The sequence below is a fragment of the Oncorhynchus clarkii genome, unplaced genomic scaffold, assembly GCF_045791955.1.
Source record: "Oncorhynchus clarkii lewisi isolate Uvic-CL-2024 unplaced genomic scaffold, UVic_Ocla_1.0 unplaced_contig_14070_pilon_pilon, whole genome shotgun sequence".
Taxonomy (NCBI): domain Eukaryota; kingdom Metazoa; phylum Chordata; class Actinopteri; order Salmoniformes; family Salmonidae; genus Oncorhynchus; species Oncorhynchus clarkii.
Genome location: NW_027258094.1, coordinates 99,479 through 120,942, shown reverse-complemented (window position 1 = coordinate 120,942; position 21,464 = coordinate 99,479). Strand labels below are relative to the sequence as shown.

Genomic DNA, 21,464 nt, shown 5'->3' with positions numbered 1-21,464 from the left:
TGCTTGGTGAGCGTTGATGACCTGTGACCTCTCTGGGGTTGTTTCACTTCCCCCGGACTCATAGACTGTCACGTGTTTTAGTATAATGTTTGCATAGAACCATGGGAACCTCATTTAGCCTCTGTGGAAGGACTTGAGTTTGCATAGAACCATAGGAACCTCTGCATAGAACCATAGGAACCTCATTTAGCCTCTGTGGAAGGACTTGAGTTTGCATAGAACCATAGGAACCTCTGCATAGAACCATAGGAACCTCTGCATAGAACCATAGGAACCTCTGCATAGAACCATAGGAACCTCATTTAGCCTCTGTGGAGGGTCTTTCTCTGTTCCTGTTCTCATCAGTGAAGGAAGGGCACATCACCATCAAACACACAGTGTTACCCAGGTCCTAACACTGCTTATCAAACACACTGCTTATCAAACACACTGCTTATCAAACACACTGCTTATCAAACACACTGCTTATCAAACACACTGCTTATCAAACACACAGTGTTACCCAGGTCCTAACACTGCTTATCAAACACACTGCTTATCAAACACACTGCTTATCAAACACACTGCTTATCAAACACACTGCTTATCCAACACACGGTGTTACCCAGGTCCTAACACTGCTTATTAAACACACTGCTTATCAAACACACTGCTTATCAAACACACTGCTTATCAAACACACTGCTTATCAAACACACTGCTTATCAAACACACGGTGTTACCCAGGTCCTAACGCTGCTTATCAAACACCCTGCTTATCAAACACACTGCTTATCAAACACACTGCTTATCAAACACACTGCTTATCATACACACTGCTTATCAAACACACTGCTTATCAAACACACTGCTTATCAAACACACTGCTTATCAAACACACTGCTTATCAAACACACTGCTTATCAAACACACAGTGTTACCCAGGTCCTAACACTGCTTATCAAACACACTGCTTATCAAACACACTGCTTATCAAACACACTGCTTATCAAACACACAGTGTTACCCAGGTCCTAACACTGCTTATCAAACACACAGTGTTACCCAGGTCCTAACACTGCTTATCAAACACACAGTGTTACCCAGGTCCTAACACTGCCTCTGACAGGACTGACATTCATTACTAAACATTCTCACTCTTATTGTCTTATTGTTGGAAATTAACAAACAGCTACCAGGAAGTGAACTCCCCTGAGGGAATTATCAGGCGTGCTGATTGGATCCCAGTCAGCTCCCCTGAGGGAATTATCAGGCGTGCTGATTGGATCCCCAGTCAGCTTCCCTGAGGGAATTATCAGGCGTGTTGATTGGATCCCAGTCAGCTCCCCTGAGGGAATTATCAGGCGTGCTGATTGGATCCCAGTCAGCTCCCCTGAGGGAATTATCAGGTGTGCTGATTGGATCCTAGTCAGCTCCCCTGAGAGAATTATCAGGCGTGCTGATTGGATCCCAGTCAGCTCCCCTGAGGGAATTATCAGGCGTGCTGATTGGATCCCAGTCAGCTCCCCTGAGGGAATTATCAGGCGTGCTGATTGGATCCTAGTCAGCTCCCCTGAGGGAATTATCAGGCGTGCTGATTGGATCCCAGTCAGCTCCCCTGAGGGAATTATCAGGCATGCTGATTGGATCCCAGTCAGCTCCCCTGAGGGAATTATCAGGCGTGCTGATTGGATCCCAGTCAGCTCCCCTGAGGGAATTATCAGGCGTGCTGATTGGATCCTAGTCAGCTCCCCTGAGGGAATTATCACCACTCAGAGTGGGTCATCGTGCTGGGTCATCCGTTCTGTCTTAACCTGCTGGGAAGCCCTGAGAGAGTGGTGTGAATAATTATCAGGGTGGCAGTCTGGTCAGAGTTAAACAACTGTCTGTTACTATGAGGCATTGTGTTGAGAGAGAACCATGCCGGTCCCAGTCTGTGTCTGTGTCTACGAGGCATTGTGTTGAGAGAGAACCATGCCAGTCTCTGTCTGTTACTACGAGGCATTGTGTTGAGAGAGAACCATGCCAGTCCCTGTCTGTGTCTGTTACTACGAGGCATTGTGTTGAGAGAGAACCATGGCAGTCCCCGTCTGTTACTACGAGGCATTGTGTTGAGAGAGAACCATGCCAGTCCCTGTCTGTTACTACGAGGCATTGTGTTGAGAGAGAACCATGTGTTGAGAGAGAACCATGCCAGTCTCTGTCTGTTACTACGAGGCATTGTGTTGAGAGAGAACCATGCCAGTCCCTGTCTGTGTCTGTTACTACGAGGCATTGTGTTGAGAGAACCATGCCAGTCCCTGTCTGTGTCTGTTACTACGAGGCATTGTGTTGAGAGAACCATGCCGGTCCCTGTCTGTGTCTACAGCTGATTGTCCACATTAAGCCTGTCCTGCTCCTCCAGAGTTACTGTATCAGGAAGTCAGAGGACGATGAAGACCTGATGAAGACATCTGACTGCTGCTCTGTTTCAGAGGAGGATGAAGACCTGATGAAGACATCTGCTTCTCTGTTTCAGAGGAGGATGAAGAGGATGAAGACCTGATGAAGACATCTGCTGCTCTGTTTCAGAGGAGGATGAAGAGGATGAAGACCTGATGAAGACATCTGCTGCTCTGTTTCAGAGGAGGATGAAGACCTGGTGAAGATCTCTGCTGCTCTGTTTCAGAGGAGGATGAAGATGAAGACCTGATGAAGACATCTACTGCTCTGTTTCAGAGGACGATGAAGAGGATGAAGACCTGATGAAGACATCTGCTGCTCTGTTTCAGAGGAGGATGAAGACCTGGTGAAGATCTCTGCTGCTCTGTTTCAGAGGAGGATGAAGATGAAGACCTGATGAAGACATCTACTGCTCTGTTTCAGAGGACGATGAAGAGGATGAAGACCTGATGAAGACATCTGCTGCTCTGTTTCAGAGGAGGATGAAGACCTGACCTGATGAAGACATCTGACTGCTCTGTTTCAGAGGGTGAAGACATCTGACTGCTGCTCTGTTTCAGAGGAGGATGAAGACCTGATGAAGACATCTGACTGCTGCTCTGTCATGGAAACATTTCAGGAGCCATGTTTGAATGTTTCCCTCCGTTTCAGAAAGGAGTGGTCTGTGGCTGTATTCAGATGGTATGATAACAGCGGTAGACGAGTCAGCTCGACCCCTGACTTCCTGTTTCCTTGTCCTGATGCTACTTTCTCTTTGTTTGTTATTTTCCATTATGTCATATCCTGTTGCTATATTTCTGTTTGACCACAGGAAGTGGGGCTGTGTTCGTTTGGACCCCAGGGCTGCAGGGCATGTCCCTGGAGCCCCTCTTTATACCAGCATGGGTATGCTGCTGCAGTACACTCAACTAATGAGTTGGAGAGGGCTGGCTGTCTGTCCTGACGAGTTGGAGAGGGCTGTCTGTCTGTCCTGGTGAGTTGGAGAGGGCTGTCTGTCTGTCCTGATGAGTTGGAGAGGGCTGTCTGTCTGTCCTGATGAGTTGGAGAGGGCTGGCTGTCTGTCCTGATGAGTTGGAGAGGGCTGTCTGTCTGTCCTGATGAGTTGGAGAGGGCTGGCTGTCTGTCCTGATGAGTTGGAAAGGGCTGTTTGTCTGTCCTGATGAGTTGGAGAGGGCTGTCTGGCTGTCCCTCTCCTCTCCTCTCTGACGAGCCCTGGGAGGGGTTAGACATTCCTCCTTCCTGCCAATTGCCTGCTGATGGATTTAAGGAACCTCACAAGGGAACCAACACATTAGTCACGCCCCCCTCCACCCCTGCTGTAGACTGCAGAGGCTCCTCCAAACACACTGACCCCCAGCCCTCCTGTAGACTGCAGAGGCTCCTCCAAACACACTGACCCCCAGCCCTCCTGTAGACTGCAGAGGCTCCTCCAAACACACTGACACCCATCCCTCCTGTAGACTGCAGAGGCTCCTCCAAACACACTGACCCCCAGCCCTCCTGTAGACTGCAGAGGCTCCTGCAGGCACACTGACCCCCAGCCCTCCTGCAGGCACACTGATCCCCAACCCTCCTGTAGACTGCAGAGGCTCCTCCAAACACACTGACCTCCTCCTACATGATGCAGCCACTAGTCTGACCAGTACAGTGATTTCCTGCATGTGAGGGGGGGGGGGGGACCTCGTGTATTTGAAAGTGGTAACACGTGTATTTGACTCAGGACTGGTACAGAACCTCCTGCAAAACTGTTGCTCTTTACGCTCCAGAAATAGCTACTTTGGTCAACAAATACCTTGTGGTCTAATCTGGCAGTAATCCAGCGACAACGTTGTGAGGTTTTTAGTTTTAGTTGGATGACTTTTTTATGAAAATGTCTTTCTTTTGATATTTTCTTTTCTCATTTGATTTATTGTTGTTCCTCTTCTTCTGTATCAATAACAGGCTGGTTGTGCGTGCCGAGTCTGTTGCCGCGGCAACGTGATGAAGGAGCAGGCCCCTTTTTAAAGACACGGCTGAACGGAACGCCGTTAGAACCTGTAGCGGGTTCATCGAGCAGAAGCTGTTCTAGGAGAGGCATCAAACCGAACATGTTGTTAGACAATAGGCTGAAGCCATGTTGGAGTGAGTGAGTGGTGGGACTCCTTTTCAACACTGAATCAGATCCTCTAGTTGTTGACTCCTTTTAAACACTGATTCAGATCCTCTAGTTGTTGACTCCTTTTCAACACTGAATCAGATCCTCTAGTTGTTGACTCCTTTTAAACACTGATTCAGATCCTCTAGTTGTTGACTCCTTTTCAACACTGATTCAGATCCTCTAGTTGTTGACTCCTTTTCAACACTGATTCAGATCCTCTAGTTGTTGACTCCTTTTCAACACTGATTCAGATCCTCTAGTTGTTGACTCCTTTTCAACACTGATTCAGATCCTCTAGTTGTTGACTCCTTTTCAACACTGAATCAGATCCTCTAGTTGTTGACTCCTTTTAAACACTGATTCAGATCCTCTAGTTGTTGACTCCTCTTCAACACTGATTCAGATCCTCTAGTTGTTGGCTCCTTTTAAACACTGATTCAGATCCTCTAGTTGTTGACTCCTTTTAAACACTGATTCAGATCCTCTAGTTGTTGACTCCTTTTAAACACTGATTCAGATCCTCTAGTTGTTGACTCCTTTTAAACACTGATTCAGGTCCTCTAGTTGTTGACTCCTTTTAAACACTGATTCAGGTCCTCTAGTTGTTGACTCCTTTTACACACTGATTCAGATCCTCTAGTTGTTGACTCCTTTCTCCTTTTAAACACTGATTCAGATCCTCTAGTTGTTGACTCCTTTTACACACTGATTCAGATCCTCTAGTTGTTGACTCCTTTTCAACACTGATTCAGATCCTCTAGTTGTTGACTCCTTTCTCTTTTTAAACAGTCAGATCCTTTAGTTGTTCAACCCCTCCCAATGGGCCAGTCTCTGGCAAACACCCAACTCAGGCTACTTACCTGCTAGTGGCAGGGGATTGTCAGGCCACTTACCTGCTAGTGGCAGGGGATTGTCAGGCCACTTACCTGCTAGTGGCAGGGGATTGTCAGGCCACTTACCTGCTAGTGGCAGGGGATTGTCAGGCTACTTACCTGCTAGTGGCAGGGGATTGTCAGGCCACTTACCTGCTAGTGGCAGGGGATTGTCAGGCCACTTACCTGCTAGTGGCAGGGGATTGTCAGGCCACTTACCTGCTAGTGGCAGGGGATTGTCAGGCTACTTACCTGCTAGTGGCAGGGGATTGTCAGGCTACTTACCTGCTAGTGGCAGGGGATTGTCAGGCTACTTACCTGCTAGTGGCAGGGGATTGTCAGGCTACTTACCTGCTAGTGGCAGGGGATTGTCAGGCTACTTACCTGCTAGTGGCAGGGGATTGTCAGGCTACTTACCTCCTGGTGGCAGGGGATTGTCAGGCTACTTACCTGCTAGTGGCAGGGGATTGTCAGGCCACTTACCTGCTAGTGGCAGGGGATTGTCAGGCCACTTACCTGCTAGTGGCAGGGGATTGTCAGGCCACTTACCTGCTAGTGGCAGGGGATTGTCAGGCTACTTACCTGCTAGTGGCAGGGGATTGTCAGGCTACTTACCTGCTAGTGGCAGGGGATTGTCAGGCTACTTACCTGCTAGTGGCAGGGGATTGTCAGGCTACTTACCTGCTAGTGGCGGGATTGTCAGGCTACTTACCTGCTAGTGGCAGGGGATTGTCAGGCTACTTACCTGCTAGTGGCAGGGGATTGTCAGGCTACTTACCTGCTAGTGGCAGGGGATTGTCAGGCTACTTACCTGCTAGTGGCAGGGGATTGTCAGGCTACTTACCTGCTAGTGGCAGGGGATTGTCAGGCTACTTACCTGCTAGTGGCAGGGGATTGTCAGGCTACTTACCTGCTAGTGGCAGGGGATTGTCAGGCTACTTACCTGCTAGTGGCAGGGGATTGTCAGGCTACTTACCTGCTAGTGGCAGGGGATTGTCAGGCTACTTACCTGCTAGTGGCAGGGGATTGTCAGGCTACTTACCCCCTAGTGGCAGGGGATTGTCAGGCTACTTACCCCCTAGTGGCAGGGGATTGTCAGGCTACTTACCCGCTAGTGGCAGGGGATTGTCAGGCTACTTACCCCCTAGTGGCAGGGGATTGTCAGGCTACTTACCTGCTAGTGGCAGGGGATTGTCAGGCTACTAAAAGTGAAATGCTTGTGTTTCTAGCTCCAACAGTGCAGTAGTATCTAACTAAATGCTTGTGTTTCTAGCTCCAACAGTGCAGTAGTATCTAACTAAATGCTTGTGTTCCTAGCTCCAACAGTACAGTAGTATCTATCTAAATGCTTGTGTTCCTAGCTCCAACAGTGCAGTAATATCTATCTAAATGCTTGTGTTCCTAGCTCCAACAGTACAGTAATATCTAACTAAATGCTTGTGTTCCTAGCTCCAACAGTGCAGTAATATCTAACTAAATGCTTGTGTTCCTAGCTCCAACAGTGCAGTAGTATCTAACTAAATGCTTGTGTTCCTAGCTCCAACAGTGCAGTAGTATCTAACTAAATGCTTGTGTTCCTAGCTCCAACAGTGCAGTAGTATCTAACCCTTCACAACAATTCACAGGGTGGGTTAGGCTGGGTGGTTTAGGCAGGGTTGTTTAGGCAGGGTGGTTTAGGCAGGGTGGGTTATGCGGGATGGTTTAGGCAGGGTGGGTTAGGCAGGGTGGTTTAGGCAGGGTTGTTTAGGCAGGATGGTATAAGCAGGGTGGTTTAGGCAGGGTGGTTTAGGCAGGGTGGTTTAGGCAGGGTGGTTTAGGCAGGGTGGGTTAGGCAGGGTGGGTTAGGCAGGGTGGGTTAGGCAGGGTGGGTTAGGCAGGGTGGTTTAGGCAGGGTGGGTTAGGCAGGGTGGTTTAGGCAGGATGGTTTAGGCAGGGTGGTTTAGGCAGGGTGGTTTAGGCGGGATGGTTTAGGCAGGGTGGGTTAGGCAGGGTGGTTTAGGCAGGGTTGTTTAGGCAGGATGGTATAAGCAGGGTGGTTTAGGCAGGGTGGTTTAGGCAGGGTGGGTTAGGCAGGGTGGGTTAGGCAGGGTGGGTTAGGCAGGGTGGTTTAGGCAGGGTGGTTTAGGCAGGGTGGTTTAGGCGGGATGGTTTAGGCAGGGTGGGTTAGGCGGGATGGTTTAGGCAGGGTGGTTTAGGCAGGGTTGTTTAGGCAGGGTGGTTTAGGCGGGATGGTTTAGGCAGGGTGGGTTAGGCGGGATGGTTTAGGCAGGGTGGTTTAGGCAGGGTTGTTTAGGCAGGATGGTATAAGCAGGGTGGTTTAGGCAGGGTGGTTTAGGCAGGGTGGTTTAGACAGGGTGGTTTAGGCAGGGTGGTTTAGGCAGGGTGGTTTAGGCAGGGTGGGTTAGGCAGGGTGGTTTAGGCTGGGTGGTTTAGGCGGGATGGTTTAGGCAGGGTGGTTTAGGCAGGATGATTTAGGCAGGGTGGTTTAGGCAGTGTGGGTTAGGCAGGGTTGTTTAGGCAGGATGGCATAAGCAGGGTGGTTTAGGCAGGATGGTTTAGGCAGGATGGTTTAGGCAGGATGGTTTAGGCAGGATGGTTTAGGCAGGATGATTTAGGCAGGGTGGTTTAGGCAGGGTGGTTTAGGCGTGATGGTTTAGGCAGGGTGGTTTAGGCGGGATGATTTAGGCAGGGTGGTTTAGGCAGGGTGGGTTAGGCAGGGTGGTTTAGGCAGGGTGGTTTAGGCAGGGTGGTTTAGACAGGGTGGTTTAGGCAGGGTGGTTTAGGCAGGGTGGGTTAGACAGGGTGGTTTAGGCAGGGTGGTTTAGGCAGGCTTGGGGTACAGTAGTCTGTAATACAGTGGTTTAGGCAGGGTGGTTTAGGCTGGGTGGTTTAGGCAGGGTGGTTTAGGCAGGATGGTTTAGGCAGGTTGGTTTAGGCAGGATGGTTTAGGCAGGGTGGTTTAGGCAGGGTGGTTTAGGCGGGATGGTTTAGGCAGGGTGGTTTAGGCTGGGTGGTTTAGGCAGGGTTGTTTAGGCAGGATGGTATAAGCAGGGTGGTTTAGGCAGGGTGGTTTAGGCAGGGTGGTTTAGGCAGGGTGGTTTAGGCAGGGTGGTTTAGGCAGGGTGGTTTAGGCAGGGTGGTTTAGGCAGGGTGGTTTAGGCAGGATGGTTTAGGCAGGGTGGTTTAAGCAGGGTGGTCTAGGCAGGGTTTGGGCAGGGTGGTTTAGGCAGGGTTGGGGTACAGTAGACTGTAATACAGTGGTTTAGGCAGGGTGGTTTAGGCAGGGTTGGGGTACAGTAGAGTGGGCCTGGGGAGTGTCTTGCTCCTCCTCCCTCTCCTACTCCTCCTTTTCTTCCCTCTCCTCTTCCTCCTGCTCCTCCTCTTCGTCCTCCCTCTCCTACTCCCTCTCCTCTTCCCTCTCCTCGTCCTCTTCCTCCTCCTCTTCGTCCTCCTCCTCTTTCTCCTGCTCCTCCTCTTCCTCCTGCTTGTCCTCCTCTTTCACCTCCTCCCTCTCGTCCTCTTCGTCCTCCCTCTCTTCGTCCTCCTCCCTCTCGTCCTCTTTCTCCTCCTCCCTCTCGTCCTCTTTCTCCTCCCTCTCCTCCTCTTTCTCCTCCTCCCTCTCATCCTCTTTCTCCTCCTCCCTCCTCTTTCTCCTCCTCTTTCTCCTCCTCCCTCTCCTCCTCTTTCTCCTCCTCCCTCTCCTCTTCTTTATCCTCCTCTTTCTCCTCCTCCCTCTCCTCCTCTTTCTCCTCCTCCCTCTCCTCCTCTTTCTCTTCCTCCCTCTCGTCCTCTTCGTCCTTTCCCCTCTCCTCCTCATCATCTTCTATGTGAGTGTTTACAGCTTATCCCAGAGTGGCAGGCATAACAGAAACCCCTAAGCGGAGTCCCCACATCCGGTTTTCAGGGGAAACGGAAGCTGAAGATACCGTCCCTGAAAACCAGATACATCCGGTCTTAAGGGAGCAGAACATTCCCCCACAGAGCAGCTGTCGTAGTAGGGGAGGGGGAGGTGGGGGGGGAGCAGGACATTCCCCCACAGAGCAGCTGTCGTAGTAGGGGGGGGGCAGGTCATTCCCCTACAGAGCAGCTGTCGTAGTGGGGGGGGGGCAGGTCATTCCCCCACAGAGCAGCTGTCGTAGTAGGGGAGGGGGGGGGGGGGGGGGGGGAGCAGGTCATTCCCCCACAGAGCAGCTGTCGTAGTAGGGGGGGGGGGGGGGTGTGTGTGAGTGTCTGGAGCTTTGTTGTCTCAATTGATTTCACTCCTCTAAGCTGGAAATATGAGGTATGAGGTTGTCACCGTGCTGTTGTCACCATGTCACCGTGCTGTTGTCACCATGCTGTTGTCACCGTGCTGTTGTCACCATGTCACCGTGCTGTTGTCATCGTGCTGTTTCCTACCTGGACATGTCGACCCCTGTATCATCCTCTCCTCAGCTGTGGAGGCAGTGTTGTGGCTTGGGCCCTTCATGTGATCTATAGGCTATCCTTTTAGCCAGGCTAAAACCAGCTAGCTTGCCATGTTTTTAGCCAGGCTAAAGCCAGCTAGCTTGCCATGGTTTTTAGCCAGGCTAAAACCAGCTATCCCCACTAACCACCAGCCCCCCCCCCCCCCCCCCTCTCAGGTCAATCACACACACCCCACTAACCACCAGGCCCCCTCCTCTCTCAGGTCAATCACACACACCCCACTAACCACAAGCCCCCCCCCCCCTCTCAGGTCAATCACACACACCCCACTAACCACCAGCCCCCCCCCCCTCTCAGGTCAATCACACACACCCCACTAACCACAAGCCCTCACTCTTCTCCCCTCACTCACTCAGGTCAATCACACACACACACACCACTAACCACCATCCCTCACTCTTCTCCCCTAACTCTCTCAGGTCAATCACACACACACACACACACACACACACACACACACACACACACACCCCACTAACCACAAGCCCCCCCCCCCCTCTCAGGTCAATCACACACACACACACCTCACTAACCACCAGCCCTCACTCTTCTCCCCCTCTCAGGTCAATCACACACACACACCCCACTAACCACAAGCCCCCCCCCCCCCCCCTCTCAGGTCAATCACACACACACACACACACACACACACACCTCACTAACCACCAGCCCTCACTCTTCTCCCCCCTCACTCTTCTCCCCCCTCCCTCTCTCAGGTCAATCACACACACACACACACCTCACTAACCACCAGCCCTCACTCTTCTCCCCCCTCACTCTCTCAGGTCACACACACACACCCCACTAACCACCAGCCCTCACTCTTCTCCCCCCTCACTCTCTCAGTTCATCAGTGAGTCACTACGAGGGTAAGTTAAGGAAGTACTATCCCCTCCCTACATATCTCCTCCGTTCCCTACATATCTCCTCCGTTCCCTACATATCTCCTTCCATATCCCCTCCCATACCCCCTCCCTACATATCTCCTCCGTTCCCTACATATCTCCTCCGTTCCCTACATATCTCCTTCCATATCCCCTCCCATACCCCCTCCCTACATATCTCCTCCGTTCCCTACATATCTCCTCCGTTCCCTACATATCTCCTTCCATATCCCCTCCCATACCCCCTCCCTACATATCTCCTCCGTTCCCTACATATCTCCTTCCATATCCCCTCCCATACCCCCTCCCTACATATCTCCTCCGTTCCCTACATATCTCCTTCCATTTCCCCTCCCATACCCCCTCCCTACATATCTCCTCCGTTCCCTACATATCTCCTCCCTCCCTCCAGATCTCCTTCCATATCCCCTCCCATATCCCCTCCCTACATATCTCCTCCGTTCCCTACATATCTCCTCCGTTCCCTACATATCTCCTTCCATATCCCCTCCCATACCCCCTCCCTACATATCTCCTCCGTTCCCTACATATTTCCTCCGTTCCCTACATATCTCCTTCCATATCCCCTCCCATACCCCCTCCCTACATATCTCCTCCGTTCCCTACATATCTCCTCCGTTCCCTACATATCTCCTTCCATATCCCCTCCCATACCCCCTCCCTACATATCTCCTCCGTTCCCTACATATCTCCTTCCATATCCCCTCCCATACCCCCTCCCTACATATCTCCTCCGTTCCCTACATATCTCCTTCCATATCCCCTCCCATACCCCCTCCCTACATATCTCCTCCGTTCCCTACATATCTCCTTCCATATCCCCTCCCATACCCCCTCCCTACATATCTCCTCCGTTCCCTACATATCTCCTCCCTCCCTCCAGATCTCCTTCCATATCCCCTCCCATACCCCCTCCCTACATATCTCCTCCGTTCCCTACATATCTCCTCCCTCCCTCCAGATCTCCTTCCATATCCCCTCCCATACCCCCTCCCTACATATCTCCTCCGTTCCCTACATATCTCCTCCCTCCCTCCAGATCTCCTTCCATATCCCCTCCCTACATATCTCCTCCGTTCCCTACATATCTCCTCCCTCCCTCCAGATCTCCTTCCATATCCCCTCCCATACCCCCTCCCTACATATCTCCTCCGTTCCCTACATATCTCCTCCCTCCCTCCAGATCTCCTTCCATATCCCCTCCCATATCCACTCCCTACATATCTCCTCCGTTCCCTACATATCTCCTCCCTCCCTCCAGATCTCCTTCCATATCCCCTCCCGTACCCCCTCCCTACATATCTCCTCCGTTCCCTACATATCTCCTCCCTCCCTCCAGATCTCCTTCCATATCCCCTCCCTTACCCCCTCCCTACATATCTCCTCCGTTCCCTACATATCTCCTCCCTCCCTCCAGATCTCCTTCCATATCCCCTCCCTACATATCTCCTCCGTTCCCTACATATCTCCTCCCTCCCTCCAGATCTCCTTCCATATCCCCTCCCATACCCCCTCCCTACATATCTCCTCCGTTCCCTACATATCTCCTCCCTCCCTCCAGATCTCCTTCCATATCCCCTCCCATACCCCCTCCCTACATATCTCCTCCGTTCCCTACATATCCCCTCCCTCCCTCCAGATCTCCTTCCATATCCCCTCCCATATCCCCTCCCTACATATCTCCTCCGTTCCCTACATATCTCCTCCCTCCCTCCAGATCTCCTTCCATATCCCCTCCCATACCCCCTCCCTACATATCTCCTCCGTTCCCTACATATCTCCTCCCTCCCTCCAGATCTCCTTCCATATCCCCTCCCGTACCCCCTCCCTACATATCTCCTCCGTTCCCTACATATCTCCTCCCTCCCTCCAGATCTCCTTCCATATCCCCTCCCATACCCCCTCCCTACATATCTCCTCCGTTCCCTACATATCTCCTCCCTCCCTCCAGATCTCCTTCCATATCCCCTCCCATACCCCCTCCCTACATATCTCCTCCGTTCCCTACATATCTCCTCCCTCCCTCCAGATCTCCTTCCATATCCCCTCCCATACCCCCTCCCTACATATCTCCTCCGTTCCCTACATATCTCCTCCCTCCCTCCAGATCTCCTTCCATATCCCCTCCCATACCCCCTCCCTACATATCTCCTCCGTTCCCTACATATCTCCTCCCTCCCTCCAGATCTCCTTCCATATCCCCTCCCATATCCCCTCCCTACATATCTCCTCCGTTCCCTACATATCTCCTCCCTCCCTCCAGATCTCCTTTCATATCCCCTCCCATACCCCCTCCCTCCATATCTCCTCCGTTCCTTCCATATCCCCTCCCATATCCCCTCCCTCCATATCTCCTCCGTTCCTTCCATATCCCCTCCCATATCCCCTCCCTCCATATCTCCTCCGTTCCCTACATATCTCCTCCCTCCCTCCAGATCTCCTTCCATATCCCCTCCCATATCCCCTCCCTACATATCTCCTCCGTTCCCTACATATCTCCTCCCTCCCTCCAGATCTCCTTCCATATCCCCTCCCATACCCCCTCCCTACATATCTCCTCCGTTCCCTACATATCTCCTCCCTCCCTCCAGATCTCCTTCCATATCCCCTCCCATAACCCCTCCCTACATATCTCCTCCGTTCCCTACATATCTCCTCCCTCCCTCCAGATCTCCTTCCATATCCCCTCCCATACCCCCTCCCTCCATATCTCCTCCGTTCCTTCCATATCCCCTCCCATATCCCCTCCCTCCATATCTCCTCCGTTCCATACATATCTCCTCCCATATCCCCTCCCTCCATATCTCCTCCGTTCCCTACATATCTCCTTCCATATCCCCTCCCTCCATATCTCCTCCGTTCCCTACATATCTCCTTCCATACCCCCTCCCTCCATATCTCCTCCCTTCCTTCTCTCCATTTTTCCTCCCTCCATCTCCCCTCACTCTCAGGGTGTTTTTACAGCTTATCAATGGTCTCTAGTCTGTGCTGGAGGTTTCCATGGCAACTACTGAGAGAACCAGGCGGCAGTTTAAAGGTCTCCAGAATGCTGAGTGTCTCTCTCTAGGGGAGGTGGAGAGATCCTAACGGGTGTCCTGTCTCTCTAGGGGAGGTGGAGAGATCCTAACGGGTGTCCTGTCTCTCTAGGGGAGGTGGAGAGATCCTAACGGGTGTCTCCTGTCTCTGTCCATGTCTCCTCTCCTGTCTCTGTCCATGTCTCCTCTCCCTGTCCATGTCTCCTCTCCCTGTCCATGTCTCCTCTCCTGTCTCTGTCCATGGGTTTGGCCCAGCGTCGTCCGGGGTTAGGGGAGGGTTTGGCCCAGCGTCGTCCGGGTTAGGGGAGGGTTTGGCCCAGTGTCGTCCGGGTTAGGGGAGGGTTTGGCTCAGTGTCGTCCGGGTTAGGGGAGGGTTTGGCCCAGCGTCGTCTGGGTTAGGGGAGGGTTTGGCCCAGCGTCGTCTGGGTTAGGGGAGGGTTTGGCCGGCAGGAATGTCCTTTTCCCATCGCGCACTAACTAGCGACTCCTGTTGGCGGGCCGGGCACGCTGACACGGTCGCCAGGTGTACGGTATTTCCTCCGACACATTGGTGCGGCTGGCTTCCGGGTTAAGTGGGCATTGTGTCAAGAAGCTTGGTTCGGTGGTGATTCGGAGAACGCACGGCTCTCGACTTTCGCCTCTCCCGAGTCCGTACTGGAGTTGCAGCGATGAGACAAGACTGTAACTACTACCAATTGGATACCACGAAAAAGGGTCTATTTTTTTTTTTAAAGTAGGAAACGTCAGAGACGTTGTGATATGAGACAGACTTTCCGGCCGCTGAGAGGAGGATGAACACATTCTCCTGAGGACAGACTCCTCTACTCCGCAGCTGTCTGGTTCATACAGTTGGAAGTCGGAAGTTTACATTCACCTTCAGACAGTTTTTCACAATTCCTGACATTTAATCCTAGTAAAAATTCCGTGTCTTAGGTCAGTTAGGCTCACCACTTTATTTTAAGAATGTGGAATGTGGTCCCATGGTGTTGCGTAACTATTGTTTGTACAGATGAACGTGGTACCTTCAGGAAATTGAATGAACCAGACGTGTGGAGGTCTACAGTTATTTTTCTGAGGTCTTGGCTAATTTCTTTTGATTTGTCAAGCAATGAGGCACTGAGTTTGAAGGTAGGCCTTGAAATACATCCACAGGTTCACCTCCAATTGACTCATTATGTCAATTAGCCTATCAGAAGCTTCTAAAGCCGTGACATAATTTTCTGGAATTTTCCAAGCTGTTTAAAGGCACAGTAATCTTAGTGTATGTAAACTTCTGACCCACTGGAATTGTGACACAGTGAATTATAAATTAAATAATCTGTCTGTAAACAATTGTTGGAAAAATTACTCTTGTGTAATGCACAAAGTAGATGTCCTAACCGACTTGCCAAACTATAGTTTGTTAACAAGAAATATGTGGAGTGGTTGAAAAACGAGTTTAAATGACTCCAACCTAAGTGTATGCAAACTACATTCAAGCCTTTCTCTAGAGCTGCACTGTGTAAGGCCTCAGCTTAGACGCTCTACCAGCCCTTCTCTAGAGGTGCACTGTGTAAGGCCTCAGCTCTATCTGGTACATAGTAGACGATCTACCAGCCCTTCTCTAGAGCTGCACTGTGTAAGGCCTCAGCTTAGACGCTCTACCAGCCCTTCTCTAGAGCTGTACTGTGTAAGGCCTCAGCTTAGACGCTCTACCAGCCCTTCTCTAGAGGTGCACTGTTTAAGGCCTCAGCTTAGACGCTCTACCAGCCCTTCTCTAGAGGTGCACTGTGTAAGGCCTCAGCTTAGACGATCTACCAGCCCTTCTCTAGAGCTGCACTGTGTAAGGCCTCAGCTTAGACGATCTACCAGCCCTTCTCTAGAGCTGCACTGTGTAAGGCCTCAGCTTAGACGATCTACCAGCCCTTCTCTAGAGGTGCACTGTGTAAGGCCTCAGCTCTGTCTGGTACATAGTAGACGATCTACCAGCCCTTCTCTAGAGCTGTCCTGTATAAGGCCTCAGCTCTGTCTGGTACATAGTAGACGATCTACCAGCCCTTCTCTAGAGCTGTACTGTGTAAGGCCCATCCGGAAACCACTTAGGAACTTGATGAAGTTGGGTTTGGTGCTGAACTTAGTGTGTCTTGTTTCTCTTGAGCGGTAAATGACCTATGAGCTTTGTGAAGTTGAGTTTGTTATGAAGTGGTGTCTTGCACTGAAGTGGTGGATTTTGTGAATTTACTTCTCTTGTCTCATCATGAGGAGGAAGGAGCCAGGTAGCTTTTAGTGGTCCCTTATGACTCATCGCTCTGTCAACTGTTATAGTTCTGTAGTATGACTCATCGCTCTGTCAACTGTTATAGTTCTGTAGTATGACTCATCGCTCTGTCAACTGTTATAGTTCTGTAGTATGATCTCAGCACCTTTATCACGTGTTCTCTAGGCAAGCTAGCGTTCAGTAGTGTCTGTCTCCAGGTGTTTTCTACAGCCGTAGGTTCAGTAGTGTCTGTCTCCAGGTGTTTTCTACAGCCTTACGTTCAGTAGTGTCTGTCTCCAGGTGTTTTCTACAGCCGTAGGTTCAGTAGTGTCTGTCTCCAGGTGTTTTCTACAGCCTTACGTTCAGTAGTGTCTGTCTCCAGGTGTTTTCTACAGCCTTACGTTCAGTAGTGTCTGTCTCCAGGTGTTTTCTACAGCCATACGTTCAGTAGTGTCTGTCTCCAGGTGTTTTCTACAGCCGTACCCGTTCAGTAGTGTCTGTCTCCAGGTGTTTTCTACAGCCATAGGTTCAGTAGTGTCTGTCTCCAGGTGTTTTCTACAGCCGTAGGTTCAGTAGTGTCTGTCTCCAGGTGTTTTCTACAGCCTCCATACGTTCAGTAGTGTCTGTCTCCAGGTGTTTTCTACAGCCGTACTACAGCCTTACGTTCAGTAGTGTCTGTCTCCAGGTGTTTTCTACAGCCGTAGGTTCAGTAGTGTCTGTCTCCAGGTGTTTTCTACAGCCATACGTTCAGTAGTGTCTGTCTCCAGGTGTTTTCTACAGCCATACGTTCAGTAGTGTCTGTCTCCAGGTGTTTTCTACAGCCGTAGGTTCAGTAGTGTCTGTCTCCAGGTGTTTTCTACAGCCATACGTTCAGTAGTGTCTGTCTCCAGGTGTTTTCTACAGCCTTACGTTCAGTAGTGTCTGTCTCCAGGTGTTTTCTACAGCCATACGTTCAGTAGTGTCTGTCTCCAGGTGTTTTCTACAGCCATACGTTCAGTAGTGTCTGTCTCCAGGTGTTTTCTACAGCCGTACGTTCAGTAGTGTCTGTCTCCAGGTGTTTTCTACAGCCATACGTTCAGTAGTGTTTGTCTCCAGGTGTTTACTACAGCCGTACGTTCAGTAGTGTCTGTCTCCAGGTGTTTTCTACAGCCTTACGTTCAGTAGTGTCTGTCTCCAGGTGTTTTCTACAGCCTTACGTTCAGTAGTGTCTGTCTCCAGGTGTTTACTACAGCCGTACGTTCAGTAGTGTCTGTCTCCAGGTGTTTTCTACAGCCTTACGTTCAGTAGTGTCTGTCTCCAGGTGTTTTCTACAGCCGTAGGTTCAGTAGTGTCTGTCTCCAGGTGTTTTCTACAGCCTTACGTTCAGTAGTGTCTGTCTCCAGGTGTTTTCTACAGCCTTACGTTCAGTACATGGACATATTTCTGTCTGTCTGTCTGCATGGAATATTCCATCACTTCAGACAGAACAATATGTTTGGTTACATTTGAGCATGTGAAGACTCCTGGGCACAGTGAAGTACACTTCTCCCTCGTTCCACAATGAGGGTACCTTAGAAGGATACAGGCGGTTTGGTTGCATAGCAGTAGAGCGATACTGTTCTGTCTGCTTACTTTGCTGCTCTGATAACTAAGTAGTCTTCTAATGAAGCTTTCTTTGATATGCAAACAACCAAACATACGTTGTGGGTCCTTTTTCTTCTCCTGTGTCTTGTAGGATGTGCATCTCTAATTTCTCTGTACAGCCGTCAACATACAGCCAACATGTTGTTCTTTCTGTTAGCTGTTATCATCATGGTCTTCAGTACTAGTGGACATCTTCCTCTCCTTTTCTCAGCTTCTGTTTCCCCTCTCTCTCTCTCTCTTCCAGCTGTTACTATAGTAACCACCAGTCATGGGGAAGCAGAACAGCAAACTCCGCCCTGAGGTGATGCAGGATCTGCTGGAGAGCACGGACTTCACAGAGCATGAGATTCAGGAGTGGTATAAGGGCTTCCTGAGGGACTGCCCCAGCGGGAACCTCTCCATGGAGGAGTTTAAGAAGATCTACGGTAACTTCTTCCCTTACGGAGACGCCTCCAAGTTCGCAGAGCACGTCTTCCGCACCTTCGACGCCAACGGGGACGGGACGATAGACTTCCGGGAGTTCATCATCGCCCTGAGCGTCACTTCGCGGGGCAAGCTGGAGCAGAAATTGAAGTGGGCCTTCAGCATGTACGACCTGGACGGGAACGGATACATCAGCAAGTCTGAGATGCTGGAGATCGTACAGGTGAGGCAGGAACAGAGAGCTGGGATTTGTAGTTCTGGTGTGAGTTATTTGTAGGCACGGTATGCACGACCTGGATGGGAACAGATGCATGAGCATGTCTGAGATGCTGGAGCTCCCATCCCGCTGGCAGACATTCCCAGACCAGTTAGAGCTGCCAGCCCGCTGGGAGACAGTCCCAGACCAGTCCTAGCTCCCATCCCGCTGGCAGACAGTCCCAGACCAGTTAGAGCTGCCAGCCCGCTGGGAGACAGTCCCAGACCAGACCTAGCTCCCAGCCCGCTGGGAGACACTCCCAGACCAGTCCGAGTTCCAAGTCCCAGACCAGTCCGAGTTCCCAGTCCCAGACCAGTCCGAGTTCCCAGTCCCAGACCAGTCCGAGTTCCCAGTCCCAGACCAGTCCGAGTTCCCAGTCCCAGACCAGTCCGAGTTCCCAGTCCCAGACCAGTCCGAGCTCCCAGTCCCAGACCAGTTCTAGCTCCCAGTCCCAAACCAGTCCTAGCTCCCAGCCCTCTGGCAGACAGTCCCAGACCAGTTTGAGCTCCCAGCCCGCTGGCAGACAGTCCCAGACCAGTCCTAGCTCCCAGCCCGCTGGCAGACAGTCCCAGACCAGTCCTAGCTCAGTCCTAGCTCCGTCCCCGACCAGTCCTAGCTCCGTCCTAGCTCCCAGTCCCAGACCAGTCCTAGCTCCCAGTCCCAGACCAGATCGAGCTCCCAGCCCGCTGGCAGACAGTCCCAGACCAGTCCTAGCTCCCAGTCCCAGACCAGTCCTAGCTCCCAGTCCCAGACCAGTCCTAGCTCCCAGTCCCAGACCAGTCATAGCTCCCAGTCCCAGACCAGTCATAGCTCCCAGTCCCAGACCAGTCCTAGCTCCCAGTCCCAGACCAGTCCTAGCTCCCAGTCCCAGACCAGTCCTAGCTCCCAGACCAGTCCTAGCTCCGTCCCAGACCAGTCCTAGCTCCGTCCCAGACCAGTCCTAGCTCCGTCCCAGACCAGTCCTAGCTCCCAGTCCCAGACCAGTCCGAGCTCCCAGCTCGCTGGCAGACAGTCCCTCTGCTACATGTACTGTTTCAACAGGTAATTTACTCTAAAGACTTTCCTATGGCCATGTATCTAGCAGAGAAAGACTTAGAGAAAAATAATTGACTAAGGATTCAAGTATTTCCTGACAATGCCATTATCACTGGCAATGCCGTAGTCGTATTCCTCCAATAGAACCTTCCAGACCATATTCCTCCAATAGAACCTTCGAGACCTTATTCCTCCAATATAACCTTCCAGACCGTGTTGCAGAGCCGTAGTCTGGACCATATTCCTCCAATAGAACCTTCCAGACCATATTCCTCCAATAGAACCTTCCAGACCGTGTTGCAGAGCCATAGTCTGGACCATATTCCTCCAATATAACCTTCCAGACCATATTCCTCCAATAGAACCTTCCAGACTGTTGCAGAGCCGTAGTCTGGACCATATTCCTCCAATAGAACCTTCCAGACCATATTCCTCCAATAGAACCTTCCAGACCATATTCCTCCAATAGAACCTTCCAGACCATATTCCTCCAATAGAACCTTCCAGACCTTATTCCTCCAATATAACCTTCCAGACCATATTCCTCCAATAGAACCTTCCAGACCTTATTCCTCCAATATAACCTTCCAGACCTTATTCCTCCAATATAACCTTCCAGACCATATTCCTCCAATAGAACCTTCCAGACCATATTCCTCCAATAGAACCTTCCAGACCTTATTCCTCCAATATAACCTTCCAGACCATATTCCTCCAATAGAACCTTCCAGACCATATTCCTCCAATAGAACCTTCCAGACCATATTCCTCCAATAGAACCTTCCAGACCGTGTTGCAGAGCCGTAGTCTGGACCATATTCCTCCAATAGAACCTTCCAGACCATATTCCTCCAATAGAACCTTCCAGACCATATTCCTCCAATAGAACCTTCCAGACCGTGTTGCAGAGTGAAGATCTCATTTTATCATCATGGAACATTTAGAGATTCATTGTTATTTGTAGACATCTATACTGAACAAAAATATTATCGCTCCATTTTTTAAATTTTTTTTTTACATTTCTGGGATCTTTTATTTCAGCTCATGAGACCAACATTTTACATGTTGTGTTTATATTTTTGTTCAGGGTACAAGATGGTGTCTGTGTGTTTAATTCTCCAGGTGATCTATAAGATGATGTCTGTGTGTTTAATTCTCCAGGTGATCTATAAGATGGTGTCTGTGTGTTTAATTCTCCAGGTGGTCTATAAGATGGTGTCTGTGTGTTTAATTCTCCAGGTGATCTATAAGATGGTGTCTGTGTGTTTAATTCTCCAGGTGATCTATAAGATGGTGTCTGTGTGTTTAATTCTCCAGGTGGTCTATAAGATGGTGTCTGTGTGTTTAATTCTCCAGGTGATCTATAAAATGGTGTCTGTGTGTTTAATTCTCCAGGTGATCTATAAGATGGTGTCTGTGTGTTTAATTATCCAGGTGATCTATAAGATGGTGTCTGTGTGTTTAATTCTCCAGGTGGTCTATAAGATGGTGTCTGTGTGTTTAATTCTCCAGGTGATCTATAAGATGGTGTCTGTGTGTTTAATTCTCCAGGTGATCTATAAGATGGTGTCTGTGTGTTTAATTCTCCAGGTGATCTATAAGATGGTGTCTGTGTGTTTAATTCTCCAGGTGATCTATAAGATGGTGTCTGTGTGTTTAATTCTCCAGGTGGTCTATAAGATGGTGTCTGTGTGTTTAATTCTCCAGGTGATCTATAAGATGGTGTCTGTGTGTTTAATTCTCCAGGTGATCTATAAGATGGTGTCTGTGTGTTTAATTTTCCAGGTGATCTATAAGATGGTGTCTGTGTGTTTAATTCTCCAGGTGATCTATAAGATGGTGTCTGTGTGTTTAATTCTCCAGGTGGTCTATAAGATGGTGTCTGTGTGTTTAATTCTCCAGGTGATCTATAAGATGGTGTCTGTGTGTTTAATTCTCCAGGATGTCTGTGTGTTTAATTCTCCAGGTGATCTATAAGATGGTGTCTGTGTGTTTATTCTCCAGGTGATCTATAAGATGGTGTCTGTGTGTTTAATTCTCCAGGTGATCTATAA

At 50.3% G+C, this 21,464-nt stretch overlaps 1 protein-coding gene across 3 annotated transcripts in view; it reads left to right on the top strand.

The window, feature by feature from the left end:
• LOC139395358 (neurocalcin-delta A) overlaps positions 1-21,464 on the top strand; it is a 75,024-nt gene that overhangs the window by 21,231 nt on the left and 32,329 nt on the right. For all 3 annotated transcript variants that reach the window (XM_071142925.1, XM_071142924.1, XM_071142923.1), the window contains exon 2: positions 17,941-18,342. In XM_071142925.1, the coding sequence (XP_070999026.1) occupies positions 17,965-18,342 (378 nt within the window). In that variant the 5' untranslated portion in view covers positions 17,941-17,964. The remainder of the gene's footprint in view (positions 1-17,940; positions 18,343-21,464) is intronic.